The sequence below is a fragment of the Myotis nattereri genome (assembly GCF_964212035.1).
Source record: "Myotis nattereri genome assembly, chromosome: 3".
NCBI lineage: Eukaryota > Metazoa > Chordata > Mammalia > Chiroptera > Vespertilionidae > Myotis > Myotis nattereri.
In genome coordinates, this window is record NC_138077.1 from 70107632 (window position 1) to 70126764 (window position 19133).

General features: G+C 40.7%; 1 protein-coding gene across 1 annotated transcript in view; it reads left to right on the forward strand.

Annotated features, from left to right (window-relative positions):
• The window catches only part of MORC1 (MORC family CW-type zinc finger 1), a gene marked incomplete at both ends in the record, with an annotated part of 149745 nt that overhangs the window by 64523 nt on the left and 66089 nt on the right, over nt 1-19133 (forward strand). Inside the window, 3 exons of the mRNA XM_081085997.1 lie at nt 5229-5357; nt 8594-8699; nt 12552-12690. Coding sequence (XP_080942123.1) covers nt 5229-5357; nt 8594-8699; nt 12552-12690 — 374 coding nt within the window. The remainder of the gene's footprint in view (nt 1-5228; nt 5358-8593; nt 8700-12551; nt 12691-19133) is intronic.

Here is a 19133-nt window from a genome sequence, read left to right on the forward strand (position 1 = left end):
CAACACAGGCAGAGACATGATTTTTAGTCCCTTGAGAATGGTATGCAATTTCTGTCTCAGGAGATCTTTAAAAATAGAAGATAATAATGTGTTTAGAGGCAGAACTACCTGAAGGCAGGAACCCGATGTAAATACCTTCTCTAGCTTATCATTTTCCTGGTGCTTTGATTTCATAAACTATTTGGGATTTCTTATTTTTATTTAAACCACCAGAGCTTTGCTTTAGCAGTTTATTACTGAATTTTGTTACTTCTCCCTTTGGGTAATTGCTTTCTTGGATGTCATTGTACATTCTATGAACAGATAGGAAACTGACATCTCAGAAGGTGTTACATTTCTCCTATTTTTCAGAGGCAAAATCTGTGTAGACTGCTCTTGTAGTTACTGGGTTTTGACAAATTTTCAGTAAGTTATTGCAGCTTTTTATATTACTTTTTTTTCCTGGTTTTTAAGAGGCTTCTAAAAAATTAATCAGATGAAATTAAACAGAAGTCTTCTGAATTAAATACTCCATATATAACTAGCAGTAAATTAAATTTTCACAGTTTTCTCAGATACCTGTTCTAAGAATTAGGACTTTAATTCTGTGTACATTAATCCCTGATTATTCCATTAATTTAACAAGCTTGTTTATCCAAACAAAAGTCTCGAGATATGTATTCTTTTATAATTTTAAATATTACTTGTATGGTTGTAGCATTTTTATTTTTATGGATTTTTAAATCAGAATACCTTGAGGATGTTGAAATAATATAGTTTTGGAATGATTAAATTTTGGGTTATCTACATAACGCTCTTCATAGTGGGTGTAAATATTCAAGATATATTTTTAAAAGTCACATTTTGAAATTCCACTTTTTTGCTCTTAATGGACTTCTGGATGAAAGGTGTTACTGTAGAGGCCAGCCCTCTGAGTCAGTGGGAGAGGGCTGTCGCCCAACCTCGATCCTTGTCTTCTCATGTAAATGAATCTATACAAGACCCTGACTGCATTGTGAACAGCCAGTTGATTGAAGCATGCAACCTTTATTGAAAAAAGCAAAGCGAGCAAACCTGAACACCTGGCTCATGAAACACAGACAGGCTCTAGCTAATCGACGAGCGGATTGGGAGGGAGTCCGAGGCATTGTATACCCTCCTATCTATAGGTCTCAAAATTCCTTTGCCAAATATTTTGATACAAATTAATTCTCAAGGTCCTCTTTTTTTTTTTTTTTTTTTTTTTACTTTGTTCTGGCATTTCCAGAAATCATGAGAAGCACCTGACAACTAGATTTTGTCAAGCCTTGAGACTGCTGGCTTTTCTGGAAGTAAAATTGTGCCTTTCTGTATTCTCTCATTTGGGAGGTTTTTTAACCACTTATTCTGTGTCCTTGGCTCCTTGACTGGGGAAGATAATGGTTTGTTAGTTACAAGCTGATTGCAGATTACCCACACTATTTGTCCTCGTTTTAACTTTACTGTCTCAGTTTCCCTATTCCTCCTGCCCTGGAATTTTGTAACAGCTATACATATTTTAATACTTGTGTCTTTTAACTTTTACATTAGAGTTAAGTGATTTATACACCACCATTAGATTATTAGAATATTTTGATTTTGACTATATACTTACCTTTATCAGTGAATTTCATATATTTAGGTCTTAAGGTTACTAATTATTGTCTTTTCATTTCAATTTGGATAACTCTCTTTAACATTTCTTGGAAGGCAGAAAAAATGGTAATGAACTCCCTGAACTCTTGTTTGTTTGGGACATTCTTTATTTCACCATTTCTGAAGGAGAGCTTTTTCAGATTAAGTATGCTGGGTTGGCATGTTTTTCTCTTTCAGCCCTTTAATTATATCATCCAACTCTTTCCTGATCTGCAAAAAAAAAAAAATCTGATTATTGACTAATGGGTTCCCTTGTATGGAAGGAACTTATTTGCTCAAGGAGGATTTTTTTTTTTCTCTATAGTCTGAGTAACACATGAAAATAGAAACTGACATGATATGCTTTCTCCCACTGCCTTTCCTCTGGACAACTGGCTTATCTGCTTGGTGAAGCATCTTCCTAGTGTTCAGGGTCCACTCCATGGAAATTTGTGTTAATAACATCATAAGTTGTGCATGTTGGACTAGCTTCCATCTGAAGAGAAAAAGCCAAGGTTTCATTGGCAATTAGAAAAACCCATTTCTGATTTCGAGTTTAAAAGCTTTCTTTGCCCTGATTGTTGCCTTGAATAGCATATCTTCCATCAGTTCTGGTCAGTAGGTGTTTGGTATAGTGAGTGTTCTATTTGTGTCTTTGATAGCCTGCAATTCCTTAGTATTATTTAATCCTGTAAGTAAATATTAAGCTCTGTATGTCAGCCACTGAAAACAAAGATCCTGAACGTCACCACTGCCTTCAAGGATTTCCCTATCCAAAGGGGGAAATAGGCACAAAGTAAACTAAAATGTGATGTGTGTCAGCGCTGTAAGTGGTGTGATCACAGAGCATGTGTCACTCTACCCTCGAGGAGTGTGTGTTTATGTTTCTAACATCCTAGTAGTTTTATCACTCTTAAATGTTTGTGTCAGGGTTCACAGTTGATATGCGCTTTCAAATGTAGCTGTGTTGTGTTAACTGTGTTCAGTTAATGTTTTCAGGGAAAGACAGTATTTCACCTTCGTTTTACCTCACAGAACACATTAATGAGGCATTTTGTCAAGACCAGCAGCAGTAGTTTTTGAGGGCTTCTTAGGCACTGGATGCTGAGCTGTGTGCTGAGGGCATGCAAAGTTTGTATATTAGTCTTTTATCACTTAAGATGCTTTTTATAAATCACAATAATTGACTATACTAGGTAGGCAGTTTTACATTTTTTAAATAAAATTAAAACTCTGTCTTTGATGCCTCGATGAAGTAATACGTTTAGCTTTAACTCCCTGTTTTAAAGCTTTTCTTGGCTGGAAATGGAATTTACTCCTTCCGTATTCCAGCCTTTCACGTTGTTTCCTTTCTCCCCGTTGTTTCTGTTTAAATAGTGCTCTAATATGTACACGGCCATTGCTATGTGTGTTTGTAGGGAAGATTCCTATCAGTGCAATTGCTAGATGGTCCTTCATGACAAGTGCTGTTTCTAAGCAAGGAAGGAGTAGAGAATCTGGCATGAGGGTAGGGCATAAACAACAAAGACTGGTAGAAAAGGGAGGCAGAGACAAAATAAAGATAAACTCTGGCTGTGAGACAAGATCATAAATATCTGTAAAAATAGTCTTAAGGGTTGCCTTCAAGTTTATTCAGTGCCATCCTTCCTGGGAGTACTTAAGAAAAAATTTTTAAATGTCAGTGTATTTCATTGCAAATATCCTATCTAATAAAAGAGAAACATGGTAATTAGCGTACGTCTGCTACCCTTCCCATTGGCTAATCAGCGAGATATGCAAATTAACTGCTAGCCAAGATGGCGGCCGGCAGCCAGGCAGCTTGAAGTCAACATGAGGCTTGCTTGCTTTAGTGACGGAGGACTCCAGCGTTCCCCGCCTGCCACTGCTGGCCTCTGAGCTTGCAGTTTGAAACATTGTTACAAATATAGAAGCTAAACAAAATCCCAGAAACCTGCTTTCAGCCCGCCGGGATCTCAGAGCTGGAGTTGATACAGTGTTTCGATTGTAGAACCCAAACAAACCAGATACCCCCTTTCAGCAACAGAGGCCTCAGAGCTGGAGCCAGAGCTAAAGCTGGCCCAGAATAAAAAAAAAAAGAAAAAAAGGAGCAGTTGGGAGCTTCAGTCACCCGCCAGCCTGAAAACAGCCCTCAGCCCCTCACCCAGACTGGCCAGGCACCCCAGTGGGGGCGCCCACCCTGGAGGGTGTGTGACCAGCTGCATGCAGCCATCATCGCCTCACCCAGGCTGGCCAGGAACCCCAGTGGGGACCCACACCCTGATCCAGGACACCCTTCAGGGCAAACCAGCCGGCACCCACCCATGCACCAGGCCTCTATCCTACATAGTAAAAGGGTAATATGCCTCCGAGCACCGGGATCAGTGGAGCTGAGAGGCCTCCCGGCACCGGGATCAGTGTGACAGGGGGCAGCGCCCAAACCCTCTGATCACCCTGCGGCTCTGTGTGTGACAGGGGGCGGGGCCACAACCTCCCTATCCGCCTTGCTCTGTTCGTGACAGGGGAAGGCGCCCCAACCCCCTGATCAGCCCTGCTCTGTGCGTGACAGGGGGAAGCTCCCCAACCCCGTGATCGCCCTGCGGCTCTGTGTGTGAAAGGGTGCGGTGCCCCAACCACCTGATCGGCCCTGCTCTGTGTGTGACAGGGTGCGGCGCCCCAACCCCCCTACCCCCACAGGCCCTGCTCTGTGTGTGACGGGGTAGAGCCGTAACCTCCCCATCGGCCCTGCCCTGAGTGTGACAGTGGAGGTGGCCCAAACCCCTGATCTGCCCTGCTCTGTGCGTGACAGGGGCAGCACCCCAACCCCTTGATTGGCCCTGCTCTGTGCGTGACAGGGTACAGAACCCCCACCCCCCTGATGGGCCCTGCTCTGTGCGTGACTGGGGGCAGCGCCCCAACACCCTGATTGGCCCTGCTCTGTGCGTGACAGGAGTGGCGCTGCAACCTCCCCATCGACCCTGCCTTGAGTGGGACAGGGGGCGGTGCCCCAACCCCCCAATCGGCCTTACCCTGAGCGTGACTGAGGGTGGCATCGCAACCTCCTGATCTGCCCTGCTCTGTGCATGACGGGTGGCGCCCCAACTCCCCAATCGGCCCTGCTCTGAGCCCGACCAGGGGCTGCACCTAGGGATTGGGCCTGCCCTCTGCCACCCGGGAGCAGGCCTAAGCCAGCAGGTCGTTATCTCCCGAGGGGTCCCAGACTGCGAGAAGGCACAGGCCGGGCTGAGGGACCCCCCTCTTTCCCCCTGAGTGCACAAATTTTTGTGCACCGGGACTCTAGTATATATATATTTATGTATATACTGCTATTGTATTTGGTTTTATTATAAAGATATTACATATTTATTATATACAGGTTGCAAAATGTAAGAAAGTATAAATCAGAAAACAAATTTCATCCATACTCAGAGAAAACCAACAATAATACTTTAACATCTTATTTCTGTGTATTCATTTTTACATAGCTGAGATCATATTGTACGTACATGTGTTTATATCTAAACTTTCCTTTGCTTATCATCTTAATCTTGTTGATTTTCTTTTATTACTTTTTTCCTGTTTTTATTTTATTTTTTTAGGTAATAGAAACCTTACATTGTTTTGGAATGAATTTGGATACCAGAATAACAAGGACACAGAGAGGTCTTTAGAGTCTATTCAGTATCAAAGAAGACAAGCCATGGCCATCCCATTCATCATTCAGTGTGGTGAGTGTTGAATTCCATTCAAATTAGCAGTCATTTAGTGAGTTTTTAAATATGCAAGTCATTGTGCCAGTAAATGGTGCCTGAAGGAGACAAAGGTGGTGGGTAAAACCTGATTTTTAAATGCAGTGAGGTTAGAGTCTAGGAGAAAGGTTAAGATAAGCATGAAATTATAGAGATGAAATTCAGATGTAAAAGATGATGTAAAGAGGCACAGAGTTCTATGAGGGTTCAAAAAAGGAGAAAGTTGAAACAAGGCTTCATGACAGAGGTAGCTTTTGCCATGATCTTTAAAATAGAATTTTGATAGGCAGAGATGTAGCAGGAGATATGTGTTAATATCAGATATACATTCAGCTAAAAATTTAGGGGTGGAATGATATAAACAGTTATCTTTCTTTTTTTTTTAATTCTTTATTGCTTAAAAGTATTACATATGTCTTCTTTTTCCCCATTGACCTTTTCCCGGCCATTCCCTCCCCACCCCACCCCAGCACATGCTCTCACCTCCTTACTGTCTGTGTCCATGGGTTATGCTTATATGTATGCATACAAGTCCTTTGGTTGCTCTCTTACCACCACCATCACCCCACCACCCTTCCCTTCCTTCCGGTTTGTTCGATGCTTCTATGTCTCTGGATCTATTTTTGTTCATCAGTTTTGTTGTTCATTATATTCCACAAATGAGTGAGATCATGTGATATTTATCTTTCTCCAACTAGTTTTCTTTTTGCTTAGCACAATGCTCTCCATTTCTCTCCATGCTATTGTGAATGGTAAGAGTTCTTTATTTTTTACAGCAGCATAGTATCCCATTGTATAGATGTACCACAGTCTTCTAATCCATTCATCTGCTGATGGGCACTTAGACTGTTTCCAAATATTAGCTATGGTAAATTGTGCTGCTATGAACATAGGGATGCATATATCCTTTCTGATTGGTGTTTCTGGTTTCTTGGGACATACTCCTAGAAGTAGGATCACTGGGTCAAATGGGAGTTCCATTTTTAACTTTTTGAGGAAACTCCATACTGTTTACCATAGAGGCTGCACCAGTCTGCATTCTCACCAGCAGTGTAAGAGGGTTCCTTTTTCTCTGCATCCTCTGCAGCACTTGTCGTTGTTAATTTGTTAATGATAGCCATTCTGACGGGTGTGAGATGGTACCTCATTGTTGTTTTGATTAGCATCTCTCTGATGATTAGTGACTTTGAGCATGTTTTCATAAGTCTCTTGGCCTTCTGTATGTCCAGTTTCAAAAAATTTCTTTTTAGGTCCTTTGCCCATCTTTTGATTGGATGTTTATCTTCCTTTTGAAACAGCCATCTTTCTGTTTTTAATACCTAGTACTATGCTAAATATATAGTTGGTACTTAATAATGGACTACTGAATACATGAATGATGGCTAAATAATAAAAAACAAAAATATCAGATTAAATAAAAATGTTAGAGGGTCTCGAATGCCAAGATAAGGAGTTTTTACTTTGATAAGCAATGGAGAGGCATTGGACATTATTTGATAGGAGAATAACATCATTGAAGCACTGAGTACTTATTGTGTTCTTCTGGTGTATCTTCTAGCCACTATTCCTAGGGTTAGAGAATTAAAGACACTCTGTTATCTTCAAGGAGTCTGCTGTCCAGTGAGGGAGCCAAGCAAACAAATAAAGTACACCATAGTCTGTAAGACTGTGTGGTTAGTTACACAGAGCCAAGCGAACACCTCCCTAACCTTGAGCCTTGGGTTAAGCACCTGACTGGTCTAATATGTGCAAGGCGCTGCCAGAATCCAATCTCTAGTATTATGGAGCTATGAAATGAGGCAAATTCCTTAATTTCTCTAAGCCTCAGCTTCCTTTTTCATAACATGAGGTTAGTATTTATAGCTACATCAGACAGTTCTGTGCAAATAAAATGTATTAGCATATGTAAAGTTTACTAAGTGCATAGGATAGTGTAACAGGGTTCTCCAGAGAAACAGAACCAATAGAATTGCTGTCTGGCTGCTGAAAATATATATATAAGATAGATAGATAGATAGATAGATAGATAGATAGATAGATAGATATTAATTATTGAGAATTGGCTTACATGATTATGGAGACTAACAAGTCTAAGGTCTTTATTCAGCAAGCTGGAGACCCAGGAGAGCCATTGGTTTAATTCTAGTTGAAGTCTGAAGGCCTGAGAACCAAGATACCCAATGATATAATTCCAGTGTAAATGTTGACAGGCTCAATACCCAGAAAGAACGAGCTTATGTTTTAATTTGAGTCTGAAGGCAGGAAAAAGCTTGTGTCCCAGCTCTAGACAGTCAGGAAAGAGAAGTTCCTTTTTACTCTCCAGGGGGTCAGCCATTTTTTGTTTTATTGAGGCCTTCAACTGATTGGATGAGGCCCACCCCACATTAGGGAGGACAATCTTCTTTACTCAGTCTATCAATTCGAATGTTAATCTCATTCAAAACACCCTCACACAGACACATTCACAATTATTTGACCAAGCAACTCATGGCCCAGTCAAATTGACATGAAATTAATCAGCACAGATAATGTCTAGCAATGCTGACTTTTATCATTATTACTATGTATGTTAACCCTCAGAAACCTTTTAGGTAAGTAAAATAGAATTTCTTCTTACAGATGATGATACTGAAACATAGAGACATAATTACGGGTGGAGCAGTTCAGGTTCTTACCCACTGTGCAAACTGCCTCCATCGAAGATGAACAGAGAGAAGTGTTTACCAAAGAGGCATTAGCAGTGTGTCTGGGATGAGTTCAATATTAAAGTTAAGAATAGTCTGGAAAATATGGAGTGTCTTGGTCCTAAAAGCAAGGAGGGACTGCAAGGGAGAAATGGACAAGGAAGGCAACGAAAATGGGAAAGGGAAGTCACTGGAAGTTTTCATGTGGTTTAAGAAGAGAGAGAGATCAAGTACCTAAATAATTTTGGCTGAAAGTAGCAAAAACCAATTGGAAAGAACTTAAGCAATAATAATAATAATAATTAATAATAATAATAATTATTATTATTATTTATTAGGAGTGTCCAAGGGTAGCTTATAGAATCCTAGACTAGTTGTGCCATCAAGTGTAATAGTATATGATCAAGGATTCTCTTGCCTGTGGCTGGAAAGACACCTCATACTTTTGGTTTATGCAACCTGACGTCTTACTATGAAGGATTCACTTCTGACTGTGGTCTTTCTTGTGTGTGATTTTGTTTTGATGATCAGATCTTTGCCTTAAATGGAGAGTCTTGCCTCCCTCTACTGATTATCAGGAAAAAGAACTTTTGGACGCCTGGATTTGTGCTAATAATCCTAACCTCTCAGAAAACAGGTAGTGTTTGATGGTTTTCTAAAAGTTTTATCCAATTTTGAATTCCTGAAATACATATGTATGAAACTGGAAAATGTCAGCTATAGGTACATTTCAGCTCAGTCCCCGTCATCCCCGAGAACCCTTTCTAGCACCTGGCCAGTTCTGGAAAGATAGCTGATTAGTGTGCTTTTCCATCAAGATAAAAGAGACCTGGATGTAATGCTTTGTAAACATTGGGTCATGCAGCTCTATGCTTTCACTGGTGGGGGACTACCACTCATATTTAAGAGATCTGCCTTTTAGTTCCTTTTCACACAACATAGCACCTTAAAATACAGGAGTTTTATCCAGGTGGTGTCTCCAGGAGCACTAAACCGTTAGACCACGTGCATTTTCTATTTAAGTCATATATTGATTTCATTGCTTTGTGCTCTTAGAGGAAGAAGTTCAGACAAAGGCAGGAAAAAGACCAATTAAATATTGATGAATGCCAGTGTTATTACAAGTCCTTTTAAACTTATATTCTTTTTCTTGGGGGAGGCAGAAGAGTTAGTATACCCCTTTAATAAAGTCACTCCTAAGACAAGCATTGTTTTTCCATGGAGTTTGCTGTAAGTCCTTTGGCCTGGATAAGTAAATCAATATTGCTAATACAGACAATAGTGTAATAGCTCATGTTGGATTACTTTTATTCAGTCTAGAAAAAATAAAGAACAAATAAAAATTTTTTAAAGAAGAAAACATTCAGAAACTGCTACTACAACCCCACCTGGAGTCCCCAGGTTAATCATATTTAGAAACTATGAAAATAAGTCAGATGACAGACAGGGCTCTTAGATTTCACACGACCCAGGGCTTTCTAGGTTCCCTTTCTTGGTTTGCAGCAGAATCTGTTTTGTTTTGTTTTCCCTCAAATAAAATTTGCTTAGACCCTAAATGTATGAACTAGATAAATGCAGAATTGTCCTGCTTTGAATTGAAGGTTGGGAATGTGGAGGCCAAAGGTACCCATGCACTTCCCACTTCTGTTCCCTACTGTTGGCAAAGAGCCTAGAGCTCCAGGGCGTGCGCTTATGAAACACTGAGCTATCTCACGTCTTCATTGTAGAGAAGTGAAAAGTGAAGCCCAAATGGGGCCTCAGAAACCTGTTCATGAAGCCATTAGCCAAGGTCTTTTGATTCCTAACCTGATTTCAGCCCTAACCTGGAACTTAAATATCTCCCAAATAGGAATAAAGTGTTGGCTTACTTTCAGTATTAATAGTCTGATATGTAGTGTTTTCATAACCAGTATCATTATTTTTATCAAAGTGTTCATAGAAGTTTGTTGCTACTGTTGTTTTTAAATTTCTGTGTTGAAAGACCTGTGCTTGAAAATGTAAATAAAATTGACCTAAGCCCCTAACCCTCAAAAAAGAAAACCACAAACAACAAAAAACCCAAAAGAATAGTTAATAACATTGATCACTTATTGTGAGCTAAGAACTTTTTGTACAGCATAGGATAGTGTTTTAGAGTTCAGACCCTGGACCAGACTGCCTGGGTTTGACTCCTAGCTCTGTTAGCTGTGAAAAACCTTGGACAAATGTCCAATATCTCTCTCTCTCTCTCTCTCTCTCTCTCTCTCTCTCTCTCTCTCTCTCATTTTTTAATTCGTTTTAATTGATTTTAGAAAGAGAGGAAGGGAGAGAGAGGGAGAGATGGAAACATGGATCAACTGCCTCCTACACACCCTCTCCTGGGGATCGAATCTGCAACCCGGGCATATACCCTGACCAAGAATTGAACTGGTGACCTCTTGGTGCATGGGACCAAGCTCAGTCCGCTGAGCTACACCAGCTGGGGTCCAATCTCTTTTTAACTCAGCTTCCCATCACCTAGAGTGGGGGTAATAATAGTATCTTTTGCATCTTTTCTGGGTCTAGCTGAACCCCTGTAAAGTCAATCTGCCATGTCCCTGGAGAATTTTGGCCCCTCTCCACAGAACTAACCAAGTACCTTGATTTCGTAGATCAAGGTACTTAGTCTTAGTCGTGGTCAGACCCATAGAACTCGGAGACTACCCTCTACAGTTTCTTTATTGCCAAATTATCGTTACTTATACTCTTACCCTTTTCTCCTTGAAAAGTGGTGATGCCATCAGAGAGCACTGTCTCAAAGCTGCACTAATTCTGTCTCTTTTGCACATCAGAATAGTCCATTTGTGATGACAGGCAAGATAAATTTAGCCATGTTGACAGAAAACTGATGGACCAAGCCTAAAATGCAGAAAGTTCTTTTATACTTATAATTTCTTTTTAAGTCCATGCTTCGCTAAACATATGGAATTGTGTATTAAAATTTAACTTTTTTTTCCAAAAATTTAACTTTTTAAGAAAAAAAAATTTTTTGAAGACATTTGAATGGATAGCACTTTCATAAAATACTTGGGGTTTCTCTTTTTTTGAATAAAAACTTAATGCTGCCACAAGGTTCTTTTCTCCCATGAAATAGGAACCTTATAGGTACTGCCTCACAAGTATCTTCATCTCAACACCACGGGTGGCTACATATATAGTAGGTGTCCCCTGATTTCAATAACAAATACCACATGTGGGTGGAATTAAATGTGTGAAGTTCTTTCACAGTAGTACTTGAATTTGCTTGTAGTTCTCTGTTGGTAGGTATAAGATATATATAAGCTGCAGCTCCACAAAGCAAAGAAATTGTGGGTTATGATCGGCTTCAGATCAAAAGTGCTTATGCACTGTTTCAGATGAGAGAAGGTCTCTCTATTCCCAACCTCCTCCTCCTCCTCCTCCCTCTCCTAGCCTAATACACATGTATTTTGTTCCTTCCCTCTCCTTTTTCTATTACCTATGTAAAGCAGGCTTTAAGAATTGACCTTAACATTTTGACCTTAACCGCACATCCCCAGCCATGAACAAAGCCATGCCCAGTGGGAGTTGAACCTCTTATCCTTGCCAAGCCTCGATTCCAGGGTGAACAATATAATCTCTCAGGTTTTCAACAGTTTGGCTAACTCAGCTCCCAGCACAGAGCCACAAAACCAAAAGTAGGGGAAAAGGCCTCAAACCTTTCAAATCATATGTCCCAAAAGTCATTAGCACTTTTTGTAGCCATAGCAGGGGAAACCCTCATTCGCAGCCTGTTTATTGTCATTTAGACACAATTCTGCTTGATGATATGCATGTGTTGACACACTGGTGGTTAGAGGTTGGGAAGCAAAGTGATCACCAGAAGCAGATACACCGAGAGCAGCAGGAGAGAAGGACGCTGCAGCAGGGGGTGTTACTGGGGGGTTATTTGGTGAAGGACTCTGCCACTCCCCCGAGGCTGTCAGTTAGAGCGTCACATCAAGGTCCTTCACAATGATCCCGGACCAGCATGCAGAGGGTCCATGTATTTCAGAAGCAGAACTGTTTGGTGTATTGTAGACAGATGGATGGATTTCTATCCCTAATATGTTTTTTTGAGGGGAGGGGAATGTTTAATAATAATAAGATAAGATTTAATTATCTAAAAACATTTTTGCAAAAGGCCTCATTTCCTGATAATGGGAGATAAATGAAGCATTAATAAATACGAGTAATGAAGAGCTTTCTCATTCTGGTAAATATATATTACCTTTTACTTTTTTTCCATTTAGCTGTTTCCCCCCTCCCCCCCATTAAGCTCTTTTTTCATGATTTAAGGTCTTGTATTTCCTAAAGTCATCAAGACAATGCTCTTCCCTTATATTCAAATTTTGGAAATAAGACATAAAGACTTATTATGCTTGTAGAAGTAAATAATCCTTTACAGACGGCAAATAGTTTTATGTTTCCTCCTGATGTTATTATATATCTCTTGTACTTGTTGATTGTGAAGTTGTCATCAGGTGGAACGCTTACCTCCCATCCCCCTGGGCACCATGAGCACAGTATCACTAGCAAAAAATGAGAAAGAGAAGCGACTTCAGGAGTCAGTCCGAAGGTATCAGGATCAACTGGCAGAACAGCAGCTGGAGGTAAGCAGTTCATTCTTTTCAAAATCCACCCTGACGCTTGAGCTGTTGGTTTCATGTGTGCAAATGACTAATGGTTTACCCAGGTTAAACATTCAGCCTCTTTTTTCCATCCTCTTTTGTTGCGTCCTCCCAATTTTGGACCTAAGGACTGTTCTAGAGGTGAGCCACAACGGCTCCCGGGGGCCAGACAGGGAGGAGAGTTCTTAAAAAATACTGGAATGTATTATCTGAGTCCAACTGCACAGCAGTGGTGTGAGGAATGGGGAGCTTATTTCCATTCTAGGAATGCACGCAGAGCCTCATAGAGGTCACCCCGAATGTCAAAGGTCAAGTGGTTGAGACTGGGACACCAGTCTGTGTGACTCCAAAGGTTAGGCCCTTTTAAATTTATTAAGCTTGTTCCTTAAGGGCAGAATTTTTAGGTAAAGAGTTGTTCTTTTAAAGAAATATTAGCCTGTTAATACAGAAACTCAGAATCATATTTAATTGTTAAGAAAATTCAATGAATAAAACATTACTATCAGTAAATGTAGGTAACCATGACAATTTCAAGTGAAGGAAAATTTGCAGAAATATTGTTTTAATCTCTGCTCTAATAAAGTCATTAGATCTCTGTTTCCTTTATGGATTTGGCACCTAAATTCAATAATTTTTAATAGTATAGCATGTCAACTTCTTCAAATAGCACTTGAGAAGGTCAGCCGCCTATGTCCAAATGTGTGACCCCTCTCTACGTGTCAGGACATAAACTGCTCATTCAAATCGAAAAGTCTTTTGCAGAGAGGGAGGTAAGACCCCCTAGACTTAATGCCTTATTATTATGTGTATTCCTGGGCTCTTAGAAGGTAAGCCTTCTTTTTACCCTGGTTTCTGTTTTCTTTCCTGGGCTCTCCCCTTGCTAGGGATCTGCCATGCAAATCAGCTGCCATCTGAAACCTGATTTGCATATCACAGCCAAAGAAATCTGACCCTCCTTTATAGCCTGGAGTCTCAGGGTTTCTTTGGGGGAAAATACTGATAGTCACTTTGGGAATACATTCTCCTATGTATTCCCTATCACCCTGAAGGCAGCTCAAATTTCTACAGATTTAGAGCCTCTAGTCCTGGGTTTTATAACAGGTCAGAAGTAAAGAAGGGTATCACAGCCTGTGCTTATTTTCATAAATAATTAGGTGGAGTCATATCTTTCCACTGTGGAATGTCTTAATTTGTTCGGTTTCTTATTTTGTTTACCACTCCTGGTAGCTCTGTGGAGGCAGTCAGCACAACCTGAATTGATTTGATCTTTGTTGTTGTTTTTTCCCTATAAGGTAAAGGCCAGAGCTGGCCCTTGCAAGTCCCAGTGCCCATCATGAAGTCTTAACTGCCTTTCTGTTTGTTAGGATTGGATGTTTTATTCATTAGTGAGGTAGAGGTTTTGATTGATGGTCGCTGGTGGAGTAACAGATTTGGGCCATCCATTCTGTTTATTCTTTCTTTCTCGGTAGTTGACTTTTTCATAAAAAGTTGAGCCAGGTTTGCCGATTCAGTCTGTTTCAAATATAAACAAAGATGTTTAGCAGCACTCAAATAGAAACCTACTTCCACCAGTTCAAAGGATATAGATTGCTCGCCATTCTCTTTGCCCCATTTTGTGAAAATAAGCCTACCATCTCAATATTAGGAAATAATTAGAGGCATGCCAGGTAATTATCGTTTGCCCACCTCCTGCTCTCTCATCCTGCTTCTGATTACAAATGCCTACTTATCCATTGACCAGACCTATGAAGCAAGTATAAAAATGACCTAAATTTGCACACCCCACTTCTTACTCTCTTGTGCTGCAACTTTCATCGCAGAAGGTATCCTGATCTAAAAATTGGACAGTTGACTATATAAATCAAATACCGTTCTGGATCTTAGATTCTGTGGTTCTGGACTTTTGTCACTGACAACCAGGAGGGATCGAATAATGGCAAGGTAGCATTATGGTACTAGTATGAGAAATCAGCTACAGCTTCTTCTCCACCCCTCAAATCCTCCACTGGTGTGTAGAGTGACTCAGTCTAACTTCTAAGAGCACCACCCACAGGACGCCCTAGTTAGAGAAGAGCCACAATGACTTAGAACACTATTCCGATAAAAGAGGTATTCCAATGATTGGACCCGTTCCTCTGGGAGAAAATGAAGTAGCTAGGTCCAGAGCTGTCATTCCAACGGATGGTGTCTTATAAAATCCTCACCACATTCCAGCTAATTTCATCAATTATAACAACAGAGGGAAGTACAATTCAAAGAAGTTAAATAACTTGAATCAAGTCACACATCTTTAAATAGTGAAGTTGGGATTTGTTTCCTATTTGCTTCATTCTAGCACTGATCTCATGCTCTCACAGGATAATTACAGACAAAAAGGACCTGAGAACATTTACAAAGGCAACAAACAGATCATATTTGTTAGGGAAATGTGTGCGTTTTCCCTAATAAATCTAATAGGTGAGCTCAAATTGAAGATATAATGGATAGGCTGTGTCAGCTAGCCAAGACCCTCTTTATTCCTTGTGCTTCTGAAACAGTCCACTCCACTTTCTCCTTTCTGAGTAAATGAAGGAGTAATCTGTTCCTAACTGCTTTTCTAGCTTACCCCTTTAGTACCTGCTGTTTTCTATGATGAGTAACTAGTGCCACCTGATGGCCAAACTATGAAGCATTTCCATTTTCCCTGACTCTCGAATTGTTCAGCTACTAGTTGGCCTATTATCTGCATAATTTTTATTCTGTTTTTCATTAAACCCAGACGACAATTTAAAACCATAAAGTAGAGCTACACTTCTCCCTTTCTTTGCTTTAACTTACAAATTAGTTTCTCTTCTACCTTCAGTTGTATGGCAAGGATGAATGTGTCTTGATTGTGCCCAGGAAATATAGTTTGGGATACATTTCATTCAGGGTTTTTTGGCATCACTTTAAATCCACTTGATGCTCTCAGTCCTTAGAAGCAAGATGATAAATTAATTCCCTGAATGAAGCCTACTCATATTTACCCATTTATACATAAGCGATGCTAATGGGTAGTATCTATATATGTGAAAGGCTAAGCGACCATCTGACCGTCCAACTGGTAGCTTGATGTGCACTGACCACCAGGAGGCAGACACTCAACACAGGAGCTGCCAAGCTGTGGTGACTTGGCAGCTGCAGTTCTCAGGTGACACACCCGAAACCAGAGAGAAAGGAACCCGATTCTAGGGTGTGTCACCTGAGAACCACCCTCTTGCAATCTGGGACCCCTTGGGGGATGTCGGAGAGCCAGTTTTAGCTGGATCCCTGCAGGCCAGGCCAAGGGACCCCATCTGCCAGAGGGACCCCGCTCACTCCATAGACAACCTTCGGGCCGTGGCGCCGGCCCAGGTGCGGCTGGCCAGGAAGGGACCAAGGAAGGTTGGCTCCAGGGCATGTCAGGCCCATCTCGCCCAGTTCAGCCCTGCCGGCCACCTTCTAATTAATTTCCTTTCATTGTGCACGAATCTGTGCACTGGGGCATTAGCGTTTATATAATCAATATGTTTGTGCAAATGGGCTGTATTGCTTATGTGCCCTCTAGGTCTTTCTGGGTTAAATTTTCTAATCAATATTTATTTCTTATCCTACAGTGAGTCCAGGCTTTCTTATTTGAGACCAGTTACTTTTCTTGAATTAGTTTCTTCCCTCCTATCGGGTCTCCTACTGAGCTGCTCCGTGCTCCTTACCATGTTCTCCACTTCCATGCTGCTCCGAGTGCTCTTCCTCCTGCTGTTTTGTCATTTTGTCCCCTTCCTCTCCCCTCATCCTTCAGGATCTGAAACTAATGTCATTCCTGTATGAAGTCTTCTCTCATTTCCGTTTGTCCTTGATGGGTGTCTTTTTTTCAAGCAAATTTTGCTTTATCCCTGGTATTATAGTTACTTGTGTATATAATGTCTCCTATATCAGACTGTAAGCTTTCTGAAAGGTGGGACCATTTTTATTTATCTTTGGCATTCCCAACAACACTTAGGCCTGGATCTTTTACGTAACAGGTATTTGCCAAAGGAATTTGATTTATGCAGAATTCTTTACAAATAAGTACAAAAGAAATATTTCTCATTTGAGTGGATTGGTTGACTCTACATAGGTTGCACTTAAACCTTTTGCATATGTTATTGTAAACCAAAATGTCCTTGTTCAAAATAAAGTGTTGTATTTGGATGGGAGTGCGGAGACTGTATTTGGATTTTATTTGTTGTGTTCACAGTCTTTGCATCAATGAGTAGCCTTTGTAAAACTCCACGCCTATTGAAAAAGAACTCCAGCAATAGCATCCTTTTCTTTTGTAGTGCTCACGTGGACACAAACAACGCAATATGAAGTTTAAGCTGACAAGTCCCACATTGGTTGTTTTAGCAATAAATGTGGAGAGAGAAGACATGCTTAACATTTAGCTATGTTTTCCAGTGGAAATGGCATATCTAAGTATAACTCTGTAATGAAGAATGTGAACACTTTTTCCCACTTACAATTTCATCTGTTTAATGTGTCATTATTGTGTAGGATGCTGAGATTTCAAATCTGTATAATTATGCAGACAGATGTCTTAGGAAACATATTTATTCATCAAGAGTACTTTTCAGCTTCCTTACAGAAACTGCCATAATCTAAAATTTATGACACCTAAAGTCCTTTGTCTAACAAGAGGCTATTATACACACTGTAGCTGAAATATTTTACTTTATTACTCTCCCTACAAAGATCTCATTTCTCTATGGTGATGCATTGCTTTTCCAAAAGAGATGATGCATAACATATTCACACTTGTGGGCCCTGTGTTCACAGCATAGCAAATGAGACATTAAACGAATTGCCTATGATGAACTAGTTGAGAAGTTTCTTGAAGGCAAACATCTTGCATACCTCACACCATCACCCCTGGCTCACTGTTAGAAACAACTTCTTAACTTGAATTGCTTATGCAGATTATTCTTTTATCCCTTCTTGAGGAATTGATGTCACACTACCAGACAGAACAGCATTCTTAGTTTACAAAACAAACAGGACAGCACCAGCAGTCATAGGGTCGTCAGTACAATCTGGCTTGAGAGCAGTGTTCTGTGATGAGACCAGGATAGTCCCTGCTCCTGGATTCAAAGTCTGCCTATTCTTCCCTGGAGATTGGGACCAAGGAATACCATCCATTGCTGTTTGCTCCTGGGTTTCACAGAAGTGACCAAATGTTGCCACAGAGGCACATAGCAGTGTGAGTCCAGAGGGAGCTCATCCTTACTCCAAAAGGGACAGGAGTAGCTTTGACAGTGACAGGAAGTCTTGCCACATGCCAGTCAGTCGTTTTTATTCCATCCACAGAGATTCAAGTAGAGGTTCAGGTGTGTTGCCTAAAATGATTTTTAATGGAGGGAATACTAATTTGGGTTTCACTACCAATATGCCTCTTTTATCTCTGCCCTACAAAAATTCCTTAAGCACCTGAACTGTATGTTCATCCATTTTTCAATTAGCATGCATGCTAATCAGGGACAGCCAGAGGCTGCCTGGTATCCTGGGTGCACCTCAAGTCCTAAGTCTGCTCAGAATAGGGTACAGGTGTTACAGGTGTTTAACTTCCTTCCAAGGCAGGCTACTCACTTGACCTAATCTCCTTACTCAGGACCAAGGTTTACATTTTGAATTCAGTTTAAGGACTGTACTTCACGATTGTTCTGATTTTGAACAAGGGTAAGAGGGGAGGAGGGTTTCTTGACACATCTGGAGGTTCTAAATCAGTCCCAGAGAACTAACTGATGTCTGTCTATGACCTTTGCTTCACAGTGGTCTAGAATCATCCTTCCCCTGTAAAGAGAATTCTCAATTATGTGCTCACCTTCAGAAGCCTAGTTTCTTTTTGTCACCTATTTGACCCCTTTTACCCTCTTGGTCCATCCCCCTTGCCTTCTGGTCACCATCATTCTGTTGTCTGTATTTATAAGTTTGGTTCTTTTTGTTTATTTGTTTGATGCCACATATGAGTGAAATCATATAGTTCTTATCCTTTTTGTCTGACTTATTTCACTTAGTATGATACTCTCAAGATCCATCCATGTTGTAGCAAATGGCAGTATTTCATCTTTTTTTATGGCTAAATAGTATTCTATTATATACATGTACCACATTTTCGTTATCCAATTATCCACTGAAGGACAGACGGGTTGTTTCCATGTCTTGGCTATGCTATATAATAAAAGCCCAGTGACTGAATGGCGGAACGACCAGAACGATCAGTCAACCAGTCGCTATGATGTGCACTGACCACCACGGGGCAGACACTCAATGCAGGAGCTGCCCCATGGTGGTCAGTGCGCCCCCACAGTGGGAGTGCCTCTCAGCTGACCAGGATGAGTGGCGGTCCCACAGTGGTCAATCCCCACAGGCCACGCCCCCCACCAGTGCGTGAA